Raw genomic sequence first — 22,320 nt, 5'->3', positions numbered from 1 at the left:
AATGTGTTCTACTTAAACATGTGGAAGTCACCTATGTCATTTGAATTGCACCATTCATCAAATAGACTAAAACTAAATTGAGGCTTGTTACTCTAAACACTATTCTGAGTGCTTGGCATGTGTTCATGGAACCCCCACAAACCACCAGGAGGTTGCAGCAGTTATTATTCTCACTTTTGGTGCAGAAATGGAGGCACAAGAAGGTCAAACAACTTGCCTGAGCTCACAGTCACACACGAATACTGAATTCATACCTGTATCTACATACGTTTAGTCTCTCTCTGGAAGAAACATCATTAATGGTTTTAGTAATTGCTATTTTCTGGGGAGTCCCTCTGATAACTGAGGGACTGAGGGGCAGAGATGGGAGGAAGTATGTTTTCCTTTAAAAACCTTTTTTTTTTTTTATAACTTTTGAAGTCCTTAATTTACCTTGTTGAGGATTTTCAACGAGCCTGATACCTAGTGTTCCCATTCCCCACCTGAATTCTAGACCAAGTGAGAAATAAGAGGACTCGGCAGATAGAAATCAAAGCAGCATCTTTATTACAAACATAGGAAAATATAAGCATAAACCCATAGCTGCAGAACCCTGAATTCCGTGCACTAAGGCAAGTCCCTGCCCCTCCCCACACCCCAAACGGCAGCTCAGCTGCCCTTAGGGTTGCGAAAGACACCGTGTGCTCTTGAAATCTGCACCCAAGGAATTAAAAAAAGGAAGGGGAAGGGCAGCGCAGTCACTTCTGGTTCCTACCCCCAGACTCACTCATTAGACAAATCACTCCACTTCTGCCAGGGCGTCCCTCACTAAGGAGTGCCCACCAACGGAGCTCAGTCCACGGGGAGGAAAGCTTTTTTTACAAATCTCTCTTAAAAATACATTAAGTAATATTTTTGAGAATCAAGATAAGAAAATTAAGGTTCAAAGAGATGAAATAATTTACCCAGTGTCTCCCAGCTAGTAAGCGGCAGAACAAAATTTAAGTCCTCTGACTTCAAATTCCTTGCATCTGGCCTCCACCGCAAGCTGTCCCAGAGCCCATACAGTGGCAGAGAAACTAGAAAGGTCAAGTTAGATGATCTATTCGAGAGAGTATGTTCGCTCTGAGATGGAGCAGCTGCTCTTGACAGCTGGATTTTGAGGGGAACACAGAGTAAGTGAGAGTTGATAAAGGAAGGGCTCCCTCTGTGGAGACCCGGTTTGGGGAAGTAGTCTTGGGACGAGATGGCAGTGCCACAGCGCGGTCGGCCGCACGAGGGCAGCAGAGCGCCAGGAATGCCCTCCCCCGTGCTGGCTGTGGGATGTGTTGGTAGAGGAGGACTCAGTTTTAGCTGAAACTCTGCTGCTGCTGCTGCTGCTGCTGCTGCTGCTGCTGCTTCTGCTTTGCTTCTGCTAAGTCGCTTCAGTCGTGTCCGACTCTGTGCGACGAGCAGACTTCAAACAATTCTACCAACTCTGAAGTTAGAAGCCATATCAGCTTTCCAGTTTAGAGCCAGTACCTTATGAACAGCTTGCAAGAAGATGTATAACCATCGTCCTATGGCCACCCAATACATGAAACATCAGGTTAATTCCTCTTCCCTGTTTTATTGAAACTTCCTAATTTTAACAGCACAACCCTGCATTTTCAAAGTCTTGATTTTTTTGTCTCCCTATCATGAAAAGTGGCACACAACTAGCCTTGCTGAAAGACAAAATGAATAAATAATTGACCACAGATTCAGCAAGTCTTTGGTATAGGATTCCCAAAGGAAATAGTTTTCCAGATAGGTAAGTGTGCATCTTCCAAGATGTCTATGGATGTCTTCATCTGTCGTGGAAAATTGATGTCTGCTCTCTTGACTTATGTAGTAGGATATCCTAACCCACCCAGCCAAGGATGGATTAAAGTGAGAGTGAAAGTGAAGTCACTCAGTCGTGTCCGACTCTTTTCGACCCCATGGACAGTAGCTTGCACCAGGCTCCTCCGTCCATGGGATTTTCTAGGCAAGAGTACTGGAGTGGGTTGCCATTTCCTTCTACAGGGAGTCTTCCCGACCCAGGGATCGAACCCAGGTCTCCCGCATTGTAGACAGACTCTTTACCATCTGAGCCACGAGGAAAGTCTCAAGGATGGATTGCTGTTTGCAAAACCAGTGGACTAGTGGCTTCTTTGTGCAAATTCAACACATGGCCACAGGAGAAGGATTAGGATTGTTTAGTGGCTGAGGGAAAACACAGCACTTTTGATGTTGTTTGATCTGGGACTGGGGAGGGAAGGGACCGGCTGAGTGGGCATACAGAGGATGGCAGGAATGGGGTCCCCCTCCCTGCTCTTCCCATCAGCCTGCTTGTTGAGTAGCTTTGGGTTCCCTACCTATGCAGAGAGGGCTTAGGGCTGAAGGAACTGTGTTCTTAAAAGACTGTGAGAGCCTGGACCTAAACGTGCAGGTATATATAGAACCCTGTCCCAGGCCTGCCCAGACCAGATGCCATTGAGTGTCCTGAGCATGGAGACTGGCCAAAACCCTCTCAGGAGGGACTGGAAGAGCAGGGTTTTTATGAGGGCAGCAGAAGCAGTGGGGAGATTCCAGGGTCTGAAATGCAGGAGACACACTCTAGGGGGAGAGAGGTGTAGACGTGCAGGTGGAAGCTAAGAGTGTAGGTATCCTGGCATTCGTGACAGCACCACCTCACTTGCACCCACAGCTGCTGATGCCCTCGTCTCAATTTGTTTCCTGATGTGAATGAATATGTCTCTTAACTTATCACACTTTGGTTTCTTACTGATAAGAAGCAGTGTCCATTCAGTCTGGTGGCAGTTTCCCATACACTTTCCCAAACGGGTGGCAGTTTCCAAATCTTTGAGTCAAGAGACTCTGAGAACCTCTGATGTAGCCTCTCTCCCTTTCTTTGGGTAGAACAGCATGGAATACTAATTCAGAAGTAAACTGGAATATTATACTTTAAACTTTTCTACAAATACTTTCCCAGTGGTATCCTGAGAGAAGTTAGTCATACCTTGGAGTTCATTCAACACTGGGTCAGAGATTTATTGGCTAAGGAATACAGCAGAAGTGATCTCCTGGCCCCCTAATCGAGATCTGGCCCTCTTCTTCACTTTTGACTAGCTGGTTGCGTGAGAACTAAGATCTTGAAATGTTATCTGACTGTGGCATTGCTCAGGAGTGGCCGAGCACAACCCCTTGACTGCCTCTGTTCTTACCTATCTGCAAATGATCATTGGCGAGGTTAAAGCGGCCTCCAGAACACCTGAGATCAGAATCAGTCCACAATTTGTGGGCCAGTTGTCATGGTGATTCTATTGTAGCATCATTTTATTTATGAACTTAATAAAAGAAATCTGCAGCCCCATCTGTTCAGTATGAGCCATCGCCTTTGGAGTCAGGACACGTGGAAGGGACTTCAAATTGTCTACTTTGTTGGAAATAGAAAAGGAGAATTGAATTGAGATTTATTGCCTACCTCTGCTGGGTGTTTCTGCAGCAAAAATGGCAAACTCTGTCATAGGGGCTTCACAGGGGCCCAACACCAAAGGTTGTTTTCAGAGTGAAAATCAGATGTCATGATTTAAAGGTCATCAGCTAGTTAGCAGCAAAGCTTGGTGCACGGGGCCTGCGTTCAGCTCTCACCGAGCTCTGGTGACACGAATGCAGCTGACTCCTTCAGAGCCCAGAAGGGACCCTGACTCAGGCTGCACGTTCCCGTTGCCTGAGCGTGAGGAAGCTGGCCGTGGCTAAACCAGATTGCACAATGCCCTGCTAGATAAGAATGAGGGCTGGGTTCCGTTGCTTCAACTTACATAGCACCATGCATCTCTCCTTTAGAGTACTTAGAGTTGACAGTTTCACGTGTGTGTGTGTGAGCGTGTGTCTGAGATGCTTTGCCTGCCTCCCACTCTACATTATAAGCTCCATGAAGACAAATGCTATTTCTTTGATTCAGCTGTGTATTCCAGAATCTGGTATGGTCATTGTTTATAGAATGAATGAATGCGTGAATGAATAAAAAATCCTGGTGAGTATGGGGTCCTCAACTTATACAGAAGTAAATAGACAAGTAATAAGTTGCTCTAGGTCATGCCTTAAAGAAGTGAAAATGGTTTTTGCAAAAACCTAGACTCCAATTGTGTCCCAAAGGGAGTGTGTGTGTGCTTAGTCACTCGATTATGTCCAACTCTTTTTGACCCCATGGACTGTAGCCCAACACCAATACTTTGGCCACCTGATGTGAAGAACTGACTCATTGGAAAAGATCCTGATGCTGGGAAAGATTGAAGGTGGGAGGAGAAGGGGATGACAGAGGATGAGATGGTTGGATGGCATCACCGACTCAATGGACATGAGTTTGAGTAAATTCTGGGAGTTGGTGATGGACAGGGAGGCCTGGTGTGCTTCGGTCCACGGGGTCGCAATACACGACAGAGCAACTGAACTGAACTGGACTGTAGCCCACCAGGCTTCTCCGCCCATGGGATTCTCCAGGAAGAATACTGAAGTGGGTAGCCATTTCCTTCTCCAGGGGATCTTCCCAACCCAGGGATTAAAACCCAGGTCTCCTGCATTGCAGGTGGATTCTTTACTAAGACCCCTGGGAAGCCCCCCAAAGGGTGTGATCTTGGGCAAAACCAAGCAAGATGTTGCTTTGTCTATATCCCACACCTCCACAGCTCTTAGATGGCAAAAAGCCAGCAATGCCATGGAAGCCACTGCTTTGAGTTCTTAGAGCTCCTGCTCTGGCCCCAGAGCCAAATTATCACCGAGCTTTGGGTTTCAGATTCGTCTGTCTGTAGACCCTTGTGTTTCATTAACAGATGTTTCTGGTTTGTTCGTGTTCTCTCATTCTCTAAAATGCTGTTTTCTACATTTCCATACCCAGAGGAGAGTGGAGTCTGTTTTATAGTTATGCCCACAGTCTCTCCATCGCCCAAGGTATTTCTTTGGTTTCTGAGCATAAAAACAAACAAAAACCTATTAGCCAACTAGTGGCGCTTGGGTCTGATGCTCTCTCTACCCTGCGTCCACTTGAGAGGTTAGCCGATTCCCCACATAGTGGCCTTGGGGATTCTGGCTTCTCTGAAGCGGCCCCACAGGAAAGATGGGCATATCTACACACCCTCTTCTGAACACAGTTCCTGTGTTTAGGAACAGGGAGCCCTACAGGTCAGGGAGCAGTGGGTACGGAACCCAGGACAGAAGAATCGAGGAGGGAACTTACCAGCGGCGTGGGGCTCGCAGAAGCTTGGCTGGTTTTCTGGTTTCTCATTAGGCCTTTACCTGCAATCGCCCAAGGGAAGAAGGAGGCACAAAGGTTAAGGGCCACCCCTCCCTTGGTGCGAGGCCAGGCCTGAGGCCCTTGGGCTTGTCCTTTTCCACTGCCAACCACTCCCAGCCCTTCTCAGGGAGACCTCTCTACGCCTGCTTGCCCAGGTGCTGCAGAAGCTCCCCAGTGGCTTAGTCCCCCCTCCTCCCTGGTCTGCACATGCCTCCACAGTGCTCTCGGCCACCTCTCAGGGTGCCTTTGTGACCATGAAACAGAACTGCCCTCAGCCCGTGGACAGGTTGTGTGGGAATCCGGGGGTCCGGGCAATAGGAGGAGGGTCACATTCACCCATATGAGAACTGTTCCTTGACCCCTTTCATTTTCCCCAATTTCCACCTCCCCTGCCCCAGACTTCTACCTACCCCTTCTGTTTCTTTGGTTTCTCCTCCTTCGGGACAAACGGCTGAATATGGAGATGATCCCTAAGCCCGTGATCAGTATGCAAATGATGAGAATGGACATCCTGGAAGGAATCACAGACAGTATCCATAGCTCTTGGAAGAAACCACGTTTAGGTTCTCTGCTCAGGATCCCCTTTCCTGGGACCTATCCCCTCTCCCAGACCATGCTCCCATTCAGTTCCAGCAGCCCCTAGAAACCAGATTCTTTTAGAGCACCCATCTCCTCCAGATCACACATGATCACGCATGACTGGACCTGGGATGGCTATCTGACACCAAGCCAGGCCCAGCCCCCTCCTCGGAGACTAACATGGGAGTGTGAGGATGCGGTCTTAGGCTGGGGGAACAGGGGGAAAAGAAACTCAGCAGCTACAAGTGGACTATCTTCTCCCAGGGCAGGGGTAAAAAAAAGAAATATAAGAGGGCAGTGGGGAGAGAGAAGAAGCAAACACGCAAAAGTGAAGCAGATTGAAGACAGAGATAAATCCTGATGATGCTCCCCATTTCTGAGCATGGCCAGATCTCTGCCCCTGCATTTCTTCAGACACTGCTTTCTCCTTATGATGAAATCTCCGCTTTAATCAAAGTAGCCAGAGGGCATTTTTGCTGCTTGCGACCAAGAGCCCTAAACTGTATTCTTTTGAAAGAAAGCAAACAGTCACACTGAAGACGGATAGCTCAAGAGGAGAAACAATACACAGCTGGAAAGTAGAGGGTGCAAACCCAGGGCCGTGTTGCATTGTTACTGCCCACCCAAAGCCCACTTGTCCCCTAAAGTTGCTCACCTGGAGTGATCTGCCTTGTGGACAACCTTGGAAGCCCTGCAGCTTCTGTTCTTATTGCCCGACAGGTCTGTGTCAGAAAGGATTTGTTGAGAGTCAAATAAGGCCCAAGCTCAGGCCCTTCCTTTGCCTTCTGCATCTCTGCACCTCTGCCTACCCTTCTCTCAGTCTCCAGAGAGTGAGTGCCCTGGGGGAGTACTGGGTCACGTTCACCTGCACAGGGCGGAGTGAGTGAAAGGCACTCAGTCATGTCCGACTCTTTGCAACCTCGTGGACTATACAGTCCATGGAATTCTCCAGGCCAGAATACTGGAGTGGGTAGCTGTTCCCTTTTCCAGGAGATCTTCCCAACCCAGGGATCGAACGCAAGTCTCCCACATTGCAGGTGGATTCTTTTACAGCTGAGCCACCAGGGAAGCCCAATGGGTAGCCTATCCCTCCTCCAGAGGATCTTTCTGACCCAGGAATCAAACCGGGGTCTGTTGCATTGCGGGCAGATTCTTTACCAACTGAGCTATCAGGAAAGCCCGCAGAAGGCGGATGGAACAAGCCAAGGGCTGAAACCCAGCCCATAGAGTTTGCCAAACTATATACCCTGCCATTGAGTTCCATGCACTGGGAGGAAGGGCACCTTTTCCAGATTTGCACAAAGGTTCTATGTTGACTAAATATGGCCCTTGGTTACAGAGGCTGACAGCTGTGAGAGGGGACTGTCAGAGGCACCAGAGTGCCAGTCCTGTCCTTAAGGAGCTGACCAGTAGGTAACGTAATTGCCACATTGTGTTTCTGACACCTATCAAAACCCAGCAAGAAAAGGCCACCATGGTCACCCGCCTTGCCCCTATGAGAAGATCAGGGGATGGGGTGTGTGTGTGTTTCATTTAAACTGAAGAGCTCATTTAGGTGGGACTTCTCTCATCCTGAGTCTAAAACTCAGGACAGACTACACATTTAATAATAACATTTAATAATTAAATAATTAATTTAATAATAAATTATTAATTAAATAAATATTAATAAATAATTTATTTAATTAAATAAAAGCAGAACCACACAAAGTAGAAACACGGTAGGTGTGAAGGATGTCACATTTTCGGTAAGATGTGTGCTGAAGAAATTACCAGCTGGTCAAATGTGAGCAGGGCTCTCCAGTATCAGGAGGAGGCTCCCCCAAGCCTCCCTTATGCCCTTTGCTATGTTTTCCTACTGGCATTGTCCTCTGATGAAGCTAGAAAAAGATCTCCCTTCTAATTTTTATTTATTTATTTATTTTTGGCTGTGCTGGGTCTTCATTGCTGTGAGGGCTTTTCTCTAATTGCGGCAAGCGGGGGCTACTCTTATTTGAGGTGCATGGGCCTCTCATGGCAGTGGCTTCTCTTGTTGCAGAGCACTGGTTTCAGGGCTCGTGGGCTTAAGTAGCTGCAATTCCAGGTCCACGGTTTGTGGGATCTTCCTAGACCAGGGATTGAACCCGTGTCTCCTGCATTGGCAGGCAGATTCTTATTCACTGAGCCACCAGGGAGCCCAAGACATCCCTTCTAGAAATGGAAATAAGGAGAAGCCACAGGGGGGCGGGGGCGGGGAGGGAGGAAAGGAAAGAAAAAAAGGTAGAGTAATGCGCCTGAGAGAGGTTTTCTGGTGTAAAGGGAGGTTTTCAACATTGGACAGAAGGACTTTGGGGAACAAATGGAGCCCCTATCCCTTCTGCCTGGCCCAAAGGAGCAACATACTAGCTTAGACAGACTTGCCCCTCCAGGCTGCTCCACCCATGTCCTTCCAGCTGCCTTCAGGAGAAAAGTGTACCCCTTAAAAGAAACCATTGACCTCTTGGACAATATTTCTCTGTATATTATAAAATTATTTAAGTGCACAATTTTTGAGTGTGCTTGCCCGGGTGCCTGTGTGCTTGCAAAGTCGCTTCAGTCATGTCCAACTCTTTGCGACTCTATGGACTATAGCCTACCAGGCTCCTCTGTCCATGGGATCCTCCAGGCAAGAATACTGGAGTGGGTTCCATTCCCTTCTCCAGGGGATCTTCCAGACCCAGGGATCGAGCCTGCGGTTGTTATGCCTCCTGCATTGGCAGGCGGGTTCTTTACCACTAGTGCCACCTGGGAAGCCCGGCCAGGTGCCTAGACCACTTTTTACAGCCTCAGCCACCTCTCAAGAAGCGAATATTCAAGATTCTAGTCCACAAGGCAAAGCTCTCACACTGGTGAGCCGCCCAAATCAGATGGCTGTGAGGGGAGAGAGGTCCTTAAGAGCACGCTGGGGCCCAGGCACCCTCCCCTTCCCCCAAATTCCCAGTTAATCATCAGCAGCATCAGCAGCCACCCAACTCTGGAGGGAGGGAGGGACCAGGTTAACCCAGAGAACAGAGTTGGCGCACAATGAGTATTTACCTCACCAGCTGCCACCCACCGCCATGGGTCACCCCCAGCTAGACCCACAATAGCTTCCTTACCTTGCCCAGACCAGAAATTGTTGGTGATGGCTCTTCTGTCATCGGTCACAACCAGCTCTGTAAAGTCCATGTCATCTCTGGCAAAGTCACGCTGGATGCCACACCAGTACCAGCCCGTATCCTCCTTGGTCAGGCAGGACACAGTGACAATGAGTTGGTTTCCTGTGTCCCTCAGGGCCACTCGATCGGTGCTGTTGGGTGTGAAGGCGATGATGTTGCAGTAGTCCCGGAAATAGCCTCGACACCAGTACTTGGGGTGGTCCTTATAGTGGGTGTCGTAGTTGCAGATGGCAGAAGCTGTGTCCAGCACAAAGCTTTCCTTGACCTTCTCGTCCATGACCATGGCATCTGTGAAAACACACGGACAAACACCATCGTTCTTTTAAACACATCTCAGCCCCTGTACCCTGGAGGAAAATTAATGAAAGCATTGGAGGCAGATTTTTGCCTGTTTTGGGGTTGGCAACCAGCTATTAGAGGTTGAACAGTGTTCCCCTAAAATTTATGTGTTGAAGTGGTAACCACCCAGTGCTTTTTAAAAATAATCTTATTTATTTATTTTTGGCTGTGCTGGGTCTTCACTGTGGCACGTGGACTTTCTCTAGCTGCAGGGAGCGGGGACTACTCTCTAGCTGCGGTACTCGGGCTTCTCACTGTGGCGGCTTCTCTTGTCGTGGAGCACGGGCTCTAGGGCACGCAGGCTTCAGTAGTTTCAGCTCCCAGGCTCTAGAGCACAGGCTCAATAGCTGTGGCCCACGGGCTTCATTGCTTCACAGCATTTGGGACCTTCCCAGATGGGGGATTGAACCCATGTCTCCTGCATTCACAGGTGGATTCTTGACCACTGAGCCACCATGGAAGCCCCACTCGGGACTTTAGAATGTGACTGTATTTGGACTTAGAACCTTTAAAGAGGTAATGAAGTTAAAGTAGGGTCATTAGAATAGGCCCCAGTCCAATCTGACTGGTGTCCTAATAGAAAAGGAGATCAGGACACAGACAACAGAGGGATGACTATGAGGACAGTGAGAAGGTGGTCCCCTGCAGGCCAAGGAGAGAGATCTCAGGAGGAAGCAAACCTGCTGACAGCTTGATCTTGGACTTCCAGCCTCCACCACCGTAAGGAAACAAACGTCTGTTGTTGCAGCCACACAGTCTGAGTTTGTTACAGGAGGCCTAGCAGACTAACACAGCAAGCCTGGAGAAGGATTTTCCCTGCTCTAAGAGCAGGGAGAATACCTATGCCCCTCTGAAAGACTTCAGGAGGCCACTCCTGTGGTTTGCAGGGAGGGTGGAAGAGCCTGAGGCCTACTGTTAGTAGATTCTCTGCCCCTAGCTCCCACTCCCTGCCCCGCTTCACCTTGGCACCCTTGAAAGGAAAGTAAGGAGGTTTGAGACAGAAACAAACCCACAGACATAGGAAACACTACAGTTACCAAAGGGGAAAGGACAGGGGGAGAAGAAAATTAGGAGTTTGGAACTAACAGATACACACTACTATATATAAACAGCTAAACAACAAAGACCTATTGCATGGTACAAGGAATTATATTCAGTATCTTGTAATAACCTATAATGAAAAAGGATCTGAAAAATATATATATGTGTGTGTGTGTGTTCACTTAGTTGCTCAGTTGTGTCCAGCTCTTTGCAACCCCATGGACTGTAGCCTGCCAGGCTTCTCTGTCCATGGGATTCTCCAGGCAAGAGTACTGGAGTGGGTTGCCATGCCCTCTTCCAGGCGATCTTCCCAACCCAGGGATGGAACCTGCAGCTCCTGAATTGCATGCAGATTCTTTACTGCTGAGCCACCAGGGGGGCCCCAAATCAACTATACTTCAATAAAATTTTTTTTTTAATTTAGAAAAAGAAAAAGTAAGGCAGTTTTGAGGCTTCTGCTGGCTGTACAGGACTGAAGACAGAGGCATCCGGTTCTGCTCTATCCTCAGGGGCTAAGAACTTCATGTTTCCTCTGTGCTAGACCGGTGTGGGCACCTCTGTCATCTCAAGATGTTGCATAAAAAGGAAGTCATGCAGGCCTCATCCAGCTTGACGGTGGCTGGGGAAGTGTTCGACCAAGGAGATGAGATGGCTGAGAGAGCCCAGCCCTCCCTTAGCCTTCCAGATGTGCAATGGGGCCCCTCAGTGCTGCCTCCAGAGTAGCCTGCGGCGGGTGTGACCAGCCCACAAAGCAGACTCGTGTCTTGATGTCACTTGACAGGCTATGATATTTTGTTCTCATATGGACCCCGTGAGAAAGATCATGTGATAATCAGTTCACCAGCCTCGATGCTGACCCAGAGAGAGGTGCAGTAAATTCAGAGATCACAAGGCTGGAGGAGGGCAGAGCTGGGGTCAGCCTGGTCCTCTGACCTTCTCATCTTTGGGGGCAGGTATGTGCAGAAAGAGGGAAGTCCTGTCCTCATATATCAGCACAAATGTTTTTAAAGGAAGAAGGGGAGAGGGAAGGGGAACTTACACTGAGAATACAGGGCCCTCATTTTAGCTGAGGGTTTCAAATTCCCCACAACCCTTTTATCGGATTGAAGAACAAGGACTAATTTGGACAAGATTTATTATTTCACCACCTTTTATTTTCTCATCCGGCTCCTTTGGTGGCTTGCACTTATTAATAAGCAGGAACTCCAGGTAGGAAAGGAAAAGCACTAAGTTTAGGGTTAGGATGCACAGCCTCTGGGAAGTTTGGAGGCCTGGAGATGATCCTTCCCCATCTCTTACCTGAAAAGACAGTCAAAGAGAGCAGAATGAAGAGCCTCATGACTGGAAAGAAGTGAATCTTCAACTGGGATGACCAGATGGACCCAGGGGCCTTAGGAATCCTGGATCTGTTTAAAGGAAACAGATATCTTTGAGTTGAAGATGCTTTTATCCTGTTTGGAGAGACCAGGAAAAAGAAGGACCAACCAGTTAATCCAAGAAGTGCTGCTACGTACAGGTATCCCCGTTGTGCACTGCACAAGGGCTCTTCAGCAGAGGGAAGCCATTTGCAGACATAAACTTACAGAGTAAAATGATAAAATTCTGGGCTTCCTGGTAAAGCCCAAAACACAGAAGAGCTCTCCCTCCTGGATACGTCTGCTCTGGCACACCAGGCACACTCCTGAATCCAAACCATCCCCGGCACGCCTTCGTCTGTGCAACTGTGCACTGTCCTGCACAGCGGTCCAGGCACCATCCAAGGTCAGGCCTCTTGTTCACCACTCTTGGAGGCCCAATTCCTATTTAGCTGAGAGGAAGACCAATAAGGAGATTCATAACTATCCTGCCTTCCAGGAGAACACTTCAGCCTCATCCAGGGAGAGTGGCTAGAGGGTAGAGCCTGAAGCAGACATGCTGGTGGCCGGAGCATGTGAGCAGGTGAAAGTGTGGGTTCTGGGGCATCAATAGCCAGGCTGCACCTACAGACATCCTGAAAGCCTTCTTGGGACACATCAAGGCTGTCCGTGCGATAGATGCTTCCCGTGATGGGACCCATATGGTCTGGCTACTGATTTTTAAAGTTGGAATTATGGAACCACGCTCAGGTGAATTTAAGCTGAATGCTTATGTATCACACCCAGAGCTAGCACTTCTCCTCAAGGGTTGGACGTGGTGATTGTCCAGGTTTTCAATAATGTCCGCTCCTGAGCAAGGAGAGCCTTTCTCTATTCACACCAAGTCAGCACTGGGCCAGCAGCAGGCCTGCATCAAGGGAGGGGTTTTGCTTATATTGCCTCATTTATTCTTCAAGAAACCTTTGTGAGGTCAACAATTAAACTGCCAGGGGGACAAAATGAAGCAGCACTCTGTAGATTCAAAGGGGCTTGAGAGGCATACTCCCTGGAGGAGGGCACAGCAGCCCACTCCAGTGTTCTTGCCTGGAGAATCCCATGAACAGAGGAGCCTGGTGGGCTACAGTCCATAGGATAGCAAAGAGTCAGACATGACTGAAGCACCTGAGCACACATGCAAGAGAAACATACTAACAAATAGTAATATATGGAACTTAGTAATAGGAGAAAATTCTGGATTTTGGATCCTGGCAGAAGCAAACAATTGAGAAAATGTGGACAGTGACTAGATAGATGATGATATTAAGAAATCATTGTTGTGGACACTGGGGGAAGGAAAGAGTGGGACAAATGGAGAAGGTAGCACCGACATATGCTCACTACCGTGTGTAAAATAGATAGCTGGATAACACGGGGCCAGCCTGTACTCTGTGGTGACCTAGAGAGGTGGGATAGGGAGAGGGACACGCAGCTCAAGAGGAAGGTGATAGATGTATAATTATGGCTGATTTTCACTGCTGTATGGCAGAAACCAACACAACACTGTAAAGCAATTTTCCTCCAATTAAGAAAGAATTTTTTTTTAAGTGAGAATAAAAGAAAAGGAAACACTGTTACTCTTTTTCCAGATGTGATAATGACATTGTCATAGCCAGCCTCTAAGATGGCTCCTGATATACGTGCCACTGTGTAATTCCCTAGACTTGAATCAGGGCTGGCCCAGGTGATCAATAAAATACGGCAGAAGTGATGGCATACGGCTTCCAAGGCTAGATCATAAAAGATGTGCAACTTCCATCTCAGAGGTTGTACTGCTTTCTTTCTTTCTTTCAGAAGTCAGCTGCCACGTTGTGGGGACTTTCAAGTGGAACTGTGGAAAGGCCATGAGGAGAGGAACCAGCTTGCTAGACATGGACGACCCACCTTGAAAGTAAATCCTCCAGCACCATCGAACCTCCAGATGAATGCAGACCCAGCAACTTTGTGAGAGACCTCAAGCATGACCTGCCCAACCAAGATGCTCCTGAATTCCTGACCCATCAAAACCACAAGAGATAATAAAGAATTATCATGTTAAGCCTCTAAGTTTGGGGGTATTTCATTAAATCACAATCAGTAATTGATATTGTGGGTTTTTTTTTTTTTTTAAGTAGGCCCTTATCTCTGAGAAAACCCACATGTAAAACATTCAGAATTGCTCAGAGCTTGTACCGTGAAACCAAAGAAAGTGCTAACCAAAGATTGTGCACAGTATCAGGAAAATACCTAAGACATGAAAAAGTAACATTCTAAAGCAAATGACAGGCTCAGAGTGCAGAGAATAAACAGATGCATCTATTAGCATTCTATTATTTGGTATAATTAGTTCTATTGCTCCCTCTTAGGGGGAGAGTTAATTTTCACTCTATTTGATATGTAAATAAGAAAGTAAACAGGTAATAAGAATAAGCTACATTTTAAAAATACTTTTTAAAAATACAAACCAAAATGCTTACAGATGAAATAATTTGATGTCCAAAATTTCAAAATAACCAGGTCAAGTGGGGAGGGGCCATTAATGAAACAAGGTTGGCTGTGAGCGGATCATTATTAAAGCAAGATAATAGTTATACAAGCCTTTGTTATTATAGTCTCTCCACTGTTGCGTGTTTGGAATTTTTCATAATAAAAAGTAAGAAGCAAGAAGACAAGCAAAACATTGACACAGATATTACTAGTCTCACTTTAAAAATAAGAAAAATTGAGGCTTAGTTTAAATAAGGCTAAGTTTAAATTCATACAGCTACTATAGCCACCATGAGCTAATGCTAAATCTGAAAGAAAAAACTGCTATCCTTCACTTGATTGTGCTTCCCCAGTAGTAACAAGACTGCAAAACTGTAGAGCACTTCAGAGATTACAGAGAGACTTTACATACGCCACGCCCACCGAGTGGCCGGGGCAAGATGCAACCCGACTTTTCTCATTGCCATCTTACCCATTATAGTAACTAAGGGCAGAGTTGCTGTAGAAAATGTGCATCTAGTTCTAAGAAACAGAAGGTACAAATGGACCATGGCCAAACCATATATAAAAATAGAAGTCTGGCCCACAACCAGCCCAGGAAACCAGCCCCTTATCTATAGTAACTGGCCCAGGAAGCCAGCCTGATATAAACCAGACGGATCGGAAGTCAGACCATTATTTCTAGTAACAATCCAGAAAGCCGAACAATAATCCCTGTAACAATTGGCCCCGCATGGCCAGGGCTAGATGAATAACTGACACCATCCCTAATTTTTGTCCTGCTTCCAACTAAAGACCAGCCCTAACTCACCATGCAGGATGCCCCACTTTTAGTCAGCCCACTGCGGTCTCCCCAGACCAATGGTCTCCAGTCAGGGTGCATCTGAAGCCTTCTTTCTTCCACCATAAAACCATCCCACTCTTCTCCTGCCTTTGAGACTCTGTCAGAGAGCAACGGGCAGTGGTTTCCTGGTGGCTCAGAGGCTAAGGGATCTGCCTGCAACACGGGGACCTGGATTCAATCCCTGGATTGGGAAGATTCCCTGGAAAAGGGAATAGCTACCCACTCTAGTATTCTTGTTTATGGGGTCACAAAGAGTCAGACACGGCTTAGTGACTAAATCTTAGTGGCTAACTCCTTCTCTCTAGAAAGCTCAGAATAAATAGCCTTCATTTGTTCTCATTTTCTTGGCCTTCACTATTTTCTATTGTTAATAAAGAGAAAAAAATCGGGTAAATAAGCCAGCTACTCAACATCTACCTTTGGTCCAGTGAATCTGTGTGGAAGAGGAGGAGGAGGAAAACCTTGATTTTGTCTGGGTGGTCTCTTTACTTTATTCCTTTAAAATGAAAGCCCAACAGCCACCTTTGACAATATGGCACCCCACTCCAGTACTCTTGCCTAGAAAATCCCATGGACGGAGGAGCCTGGTAGGCTGCAGTCCATGGGGTCTCGAAGAGTCGGACACGACTGAGCGACTTCACTTTGACTTTTTACTTTCATGCATTGGAGAAGGAAATGGCAACCCACTCCAGTGTTCTTGCCTGGAGAATCTCAGGGATGGGGGAGCCTGGTAGGCTGCCATCTATGGGGTCACACAGAGTCGGACACGACTGAAGCGACTTAGCAGCAGCTGAAGGGAGGAGCCAGGAGACAGACACAGGGAAACTTCTGAGACGCTAATCTTTAAACCTGAAACCAGGGTGGTTCTCACTACCTCTAGGCCAACTCCTCACCAGTGAGTCTTGCTTCATCCTTTTTGAGTTCACGCCTAAAGATACTTCACTGAAAGGCTTCTTCTGAGCTGGGAGAGCCCCTGAGCTCAAGAGATTCTCACTGACTCCCAAGATATGACTTCCTACAAGGCTTCAGTGGGTTTGCTAAGCAGTGAATATCAGAAAGGAAAAGAGAGAGAAGGAGGGGAGGAGGAAAAAGGGAAATAAAAGTTTTTCTGAAACTCAGGAGCTGCAGCTTGTCTGATGACACCAAATGACTCAGGACAGACTGCTGCCTTATTTTGAGAGAAACAGTTCCTTTAAGTCTTCCAAAAAAGGCATAGGTCAATGTTGCTACAGCAACTGGGTTAGAGGCTGAGATCTAACTAGCATGTCCCTCAAGTCTCAAATTGAGTGAGACTCAGGTGAGTTGTTGGCAGACCAGTGTGCCAGGAATACCCATCACCCCCGAGTAAACCCAGGGCCTCATCCTGGAGGAACATCTTCACTAAACCATAAAAATTAATTCAGGGGGAAAAGGCTGAACTCAAACAAAGGGATACCATTAAGAAAAAATTGGAGGTAGCAGAGACTTGCTTTTTTGAAACAAAAAAGATCCCCCAAAACATTTGATGGGGAGCTTGTCGGGAACAAAGTCCCCTTCTATATATCCCGGGACCCTCAGGAATGGGGGTGGGCGTTCCAGTCTTCTTCCTCTAATGCAGGAGTGTGAATGGTACCAGGAAGTGGGTGGGTGGGGTGACCGAGTGGGTTTGACATTAGTAGACAAGAACATGCAAACTTTAAACATCCCAGATAGTGCTGATTCTGCCCGGGCTGACAAAAGGAGACGCAAGAACATTTCCCTGAAGTGAAATGTTAACAAGATAAATATGGTTATCAGGCTCTGGCCTAAGATTAGGGTCAGGATAATCTCTCAGGACTAGTTGAGAATTAATAAGAAGCACATTTTCAGTACACGTATCCTCTCTGATGTGGTTTAACTGAAATCCCCAGCTTGCTGTTCTCATCACGTTAACATACGTACTGTATTGACTTGGGACTGAGCATCCACAGCTGCAAATTTAGACTGCCTAATCAGAGATGCCACCTCCAAATTCCAGGGCCACACACAATGCCCAAATGACATGACTAGCATTCTATTCCTGTCTGGTGTGTCAACAGGAAACAGCAACTAAGGCAAAAACAAACAAACAAAAAAACCCAGCAGTACTCAAGTATACAAACCATAGCTTGTACTCGAGATTCTGATAATTGTACATAAGGTGAACTTAAGAGTTTGGGCTTTGTAGAAGTTGCAAGTCCCGCTGCATGTCTAAGGATAGGTAGCAAGAATGTTGGGTTCTCCCATAAAGCAGGGCTGCCTTGAAATCCTGGTGCTCATACTGATTAATTATGTGATTGTGGACAAGTTACTTAAACTCTCTGCACCTCAGTTTTTTCTTCTGCAAAATAGAGATGGTAGTGAGGATGGGACCTCAAAGACTATCAGGACCAAAAGAGAGAACACATGTAAAACAGTACATAGCAAGTGAAAATGTTAGTCGCTTAGTTGTGTCCGACTTTTTGTGACCCCTTAGGCTGTAGCCCACCAGGTTCCTCTGTCCATGGGATTTTCCAGGCAAGAATACTGGAGCGGGTTGCTATTTCCTTCTCCAGGGGATCTTCCTGACCCAGGAATCGAACCCGAGTCTCCCACTTTGCAAGCAGACTCTTTACTGTCTGAGCCACTAGGAAAGTATATACAACATGCTCAACAAATAATATTAATAGCTGTCTGGTGTCTCTTTTTGCCCCTCTCCCACTATTCCTATTAAAATAAAATACCAGAGGAAATAATTTAAGACTCATGTCTAAGAGAGAATTGTTTCTTCTCTAACCCTTGATGAATGGTTCGGAAAGCTGACAAATACTCTGATCAGTCCAGGAAAAAGGTGCAGCGTGTGCTGGGGCCAGGGGTGAGGGTCTCAGAATTTACACAGAATTTATAGGAGAAGGTGTCACATGGCATCACATAGCAAGCAGGCTGAGTGCCAGGAGCAGCCAGCTGGGTTTTCCAGCCCCAAGTGACCCTGACCCTCAGCAGAGAGTTATAAAAAAGTTAGTTATCATGTTTTATTCATTCCATACATTTACAGCTGAATCCAGAAAGTTAAGTTCCCCTTAAACGTAATTCAGTCCTTGCATTCCATCATCTTCCAGGCAACTGCTGAGAGCAGGGTTCTCTGCTTAGTTCCACAGTGAAGCGGAACTGAGTCACCATCATGTACATATCAAGCCCGATCAGTCCCCTTTTGTCAGTAAGTCAATGAAGGATCCTTCAGATTCCATAACTTCTGTTAGAGGAGAAGACACGTAGCAGTAACAATGGAGCACTGTCCTCAAGTCAGATACCCAGAAAAGAAGGACATGAAAAAAAGAAAAAAATGAATTAGAGAAAGAAGACATTGGGAAGGACATAGAGGCAACCAGCCAAATGCTTTCCGCATCAGTAGGAGGAATCAAAGACATGAGCGGGAGACATCCCAGGTAGAAAGGCCCTCAAGTGTTGATGCCGAATCTGAAGGTCAATGAGATGGACAGCCATCTTTCGTGGATAGCTACTCAGAAGTCTGCTCAATGCTTGGGTCCATGGACTTAGAGGGCTGGCAGATCACACAGGCTTTGAGGATCAAGAGATAGGTTTCCTTGAACTTCTTTATTTTATAAGCATAGACGATAGGGTTCATCATGGAGTTGGCGTGGGAGAGCAGGATGCCCAAGTACAGCACAATTTGTGGCACTTCACCGTTAAAGTAGATGATACAGTTGATGATGGACAAAGGCAGCCAGGACAAAGCAAACAAGAAAAGAACCAGTGACAGAGACTTGGCTGTCTTGAACTCCCGTCCATAGAATGCACCTGTCTCTTTGGAGCCAGAAAAGTTCTGACTGAGTCGGTTCCGGATGACATAGAAGATATCAAAGTAGATGGCACACATGACAACCAGGGGAATGAGAATCCACGTGAAGAAACTGAAGTAGACCATGTAATCCATCCTCATGACCGAACGGAATTGGCAGGGTAGGAAGGTAAGATTTTTGTCTGCTGAGCTCAGTTTCATGTTCCAGCCAAACATGGGGGTCAATCCCACCAGGAATGACACCAGCCAGCAAAGGCCCAGAGCCAACCATATTCTTCTTTGCGTGGTGACTCTCCTGTATCTGTTTGCATGGAAGAGAGTCAGTGAGTTCACAGCAGAAATTGCTAACGGGTGGGGGGAGATGGAGCTGGACTGTTGGGATTCTATGGTGATTTCAACTAAACTCTACTGGATATGAAGACAAGATGAGAAGAGAAAAATCCAGCAGTTTTCTGGGCACTTTTCTAAAGAAGTACAATCTACAATACATCAGGAGTATGTTGCCAAGGGCTTCCCTACTGGCTCAGTGGTAAAGAATTCACCTGCCATGTAGGACATGCAGGTTCGATCCCTCGGTTGGGAAGATCCCCTGGAGGAGGAAATAGCAACCCATTCCAGTATTCTTGCCTGGGGAATCCCATGGACAGAGAAGCCTGGTGGGTTATAACCTATAGGGTTGCAAAAGAGTCAGACACGACTTAGTGACTAAAGAACAGCAACAACATGTTGCCGGCAATTGGGGCTTGCATGTCCCTCTCACAGCGCCATTTCCAGCCCAAGAATTCTTCAATTCCTGGGAGGTAAGAGTTCTTGAAGTCTCCTAGGATCACCTACCTGAGAAGAAGTAATCTGCTCAAAGCATGTTTTCCTGCTGCGTTCAGCACTATTTTTTTTTGGCTGTCATGCTGACATCCATCATTCAGACTCTGCCTCTCCCACACTTCCCCTCTACCTGGGTCTGTCCCTGCTTCTCTATGTTTTTCAAACACTTGATGTTTGAATTAGAGTCTGCTGCTGCTGCTGCAGCGTCACTTCAGTCATGTCCGACTCTGTGCAACCCCATAGACGGCAGCCCACCAGGCTCCCCAGCCCCTGGGATTCTCCAGGCAAGAACATTGGAGTGGGTTGCTATTTCCTTCTCCAATGCAGGAAAGTAAAAAGTGAAAGTGAAGTTGCTCAGTCGTGTCCGACTCTTAGCGACCCCATGGACTGCAGCCTGCCAGGCTCCTCCGTCCATGGGATTTTCCAGGCAAGAGTACTGGAGTGGGGTGCCATTGCCTTCTCCGGAGTTAGAGTCTATGGAGCTGCAAAAGTTGTGTTGAAATTCTTCCAGGACCTTAAAAGACTCACCCAATCAGAAGTCACCATTTCTCCTTAAACTATTCATCCTGATAACATTCTACACAGACTACAAGAAGAAAGTGGATTTTATTAAGTACTGGCTATGTACTCAGTAGACTTTCTCTCAATGAAATCTCATGACAAACCCGGGATATTCTTATGACAATCTCCATTTCATTGTCGGTAATGCTGCAGATGAGAGTAGTGACAGCTACGATTTACTGAGCACAGACTCTTTGTTGACATTTTTCAAAGAGCTTTACATTTATTAACTCACTTGACCTTACCAGGAAGGTGCAATTATGATCCCCATTCTATGGGCAAAAAAAAATGAAACAGACAAGCAACTTGTAGAAGCTTAAAGGATGGAACTAAAATTGAATGGAGGACAGTCTGAGTTCAGAGCATTGCAACACCATGCTGAAGAACTAAGACATAGAAAGTTAAATAACTTGCCCAAGATCAGACCTCAAGATCTGAGATTTGAACTAATGCTTGTTTGTATCCGAAGTCGTCTATAGCTCCCTCACCATGCTCTTTCCCCAAGAGAAGAGAGGAGCAACAAGGGAGCAGTGTGATTCAGGACACCTGGGGAATTATTCATTTGGCACTCTGTTCTGTTCACATGGTCACACGAAAAGTTGTTACTACTTTCTGCAATGGAGAACTTTTTTGGTCCCCTTCGCATCATGGAAGAGGAAGCAAAATTACAATAACTTTAAAATAGCCTACATTTGTAAATGACAGAACCATCAGTGTATCTCTTTTTTTTCTCTCAGCTTATCATCCAGCATGTTTCTATCATTTCTAATAATCAAGAGCATTTTTCACTAATTAAAGATGGATCAAGTTTTTATCATCTTTAGCCTCTGCCCCAGGGGATATGGAGCAGGTACTCCCTATCAGTGGGGTAGGGGGGACTGGAGGATTCCTCGTTCCTTGTTCCCAAGTCTCTGCTTATCATTGCTAAACCCTTCACACATCAAATGGTGAAAAGAACCACTTTCAAGCTCAGAGGCCAATTTGGATTTGTTTCCACTTAAAGTCTTGGATCTGGACTTGTAGCTCCATTTCCCAGACACTTATATCACCACTGACACCACTCCTCTTTAGGCAAGTTACCTGACTGTGAGCTTGACCCGCAGGTATCGGTCCACGGCAATGGCTAGCAAGGACATGATGGATGCATGGGTGAAGATCATCAGCAAGCAGGTCATGAGAAGGCAGCTATAAAAGTGGATTGTGACACCCAGGCTGATGACAATGGCCAAAGGCATAACCAGCACCCCAACAGCAATGTCAGCCAGAGCTAGGGAGACAATGAAATAGAAGGTGGTGGTCTGTAGGCTGGGGTTCAGTTTGACCACCCAGATGACCAGAACATTGCCCACTATGGCGCAGAGCCCGATGAGAATCTCCACAGAGATGTAGGTGATGCTGGCCAAGGACACGGCAGTGCTGTTGACAGGCATCTCGTTTTCCAAGAGGAAACTCCCAGGTGAGTAGTGTCCCAACAAGATCTGTGTGGGCCAGTCCACCTAGCTCTTGCCACACATCCTGCCAGAGGTCCAGGTGTAGCAGCCACAGTCCAGAACTCACAACTCACCCATTCCTTCTCTTCTCTGGTGGCACCCTGTCTCCTTAGAGAGATTTCATCACACGGCCATCATTTCCAGCCCTGACACAGGCGACACATCTCCAAGCTTGCAGAAGTCTGGGGAGGACAATTCTCTGTGACAGAATGTGAAAGTGCAGCTGCTCTTAGTTCCCCTGCCCCTGGAGGGCTACCCACACTCCATCGAGATAAGCAACGCTCTTTAGTGGTGTTTCAGGAAGTGAGATGGGCCAAGAGGAAGCACAGAGCTAGGAACACTCAGCAAGAAGATGGAAAGAAGGGGTGGAGGGATGTTTGCAGCATGAAGAATCCTCAGCGTTTATTTACTCAGGGACTAGATAAGAATGTCACACTGGGTGGAAAAGGAACTGGGAGCACTGACTATGTAATAATATTCTGGCTTTCTGCTGACTTAGCAGAGGCTAAAAAAAAAACACAGAAGAAAAGAAGTAGACTC

The 22,320-nt window shown here is 46.8% G+C and overlaps 1 protein-coding gene across 7 annotated transcripts; it reads right to left on the bottom strand.

Moving 5' to 3' along the window:
• Nucleotides 1-544: 544 nt before the first annotated feature.
• On the bottom strand, nt 545-22,158 carry ADORA3 (adenosine A3 receptor). Of its 7 annotated transcripts, none has more exons than XM_070367508.1 (7): nt 21,855-22,158; nt 21,371-21,557; nt 11,710-11,816; nt 8,971-9,318; nt 6,510-6,576; nt 5,686-5,786; nt 545-5,277 (listed from the first exon to the last, which is right to left on the bottom strand). In XM_070367508.1, exons 1-7 carry the CDS (start codon nt 21,856-21,858, stop codon nt 5,165-5,167), a joined length of 927 nt encoding a protein of 308 aa, XP_070223609.1. In that variant the 5' UTR covers nt 21,859-22,158; the 3' UTR covers nt 545-5,164. The 7 variants fall into 7 exon arrangements, 6 of the variants coding, with proteins under 6 accessions (XP_070223609.1, XP_070223608.1, XP_070223610.1 ...); XM_070367507.1 differs by having other exon boundaries at nt 545-1,538; nt 5,219-5,277; nt 21,371-22,138; XM_014481415.2 differs by having other exon boundaries at nt 3,341-3,418; nt 5,219-5,277; nt 21,371-22,138.
• Between the last annotated feature and the right edge of the window lie 162 nt (nt 22,159-22,320).

This window comes from Bos mutus, chromosome 3, assembly GCF_027580195.1.
Source record: "Bos mutus isolate GX-2022 chromosome 3, NWIPB_WYAK_1.1, whole genome shotgun sequence".
NCBI classification, from domain to species: Eukaryota; Metazoa; Chordata; class Mammalia; order Artiodactyla; family Bovidae; genus Bos; species Bos mutus.
This window is presented reverse-complemented; position numbering and strand designations above follow the sequence as displayed.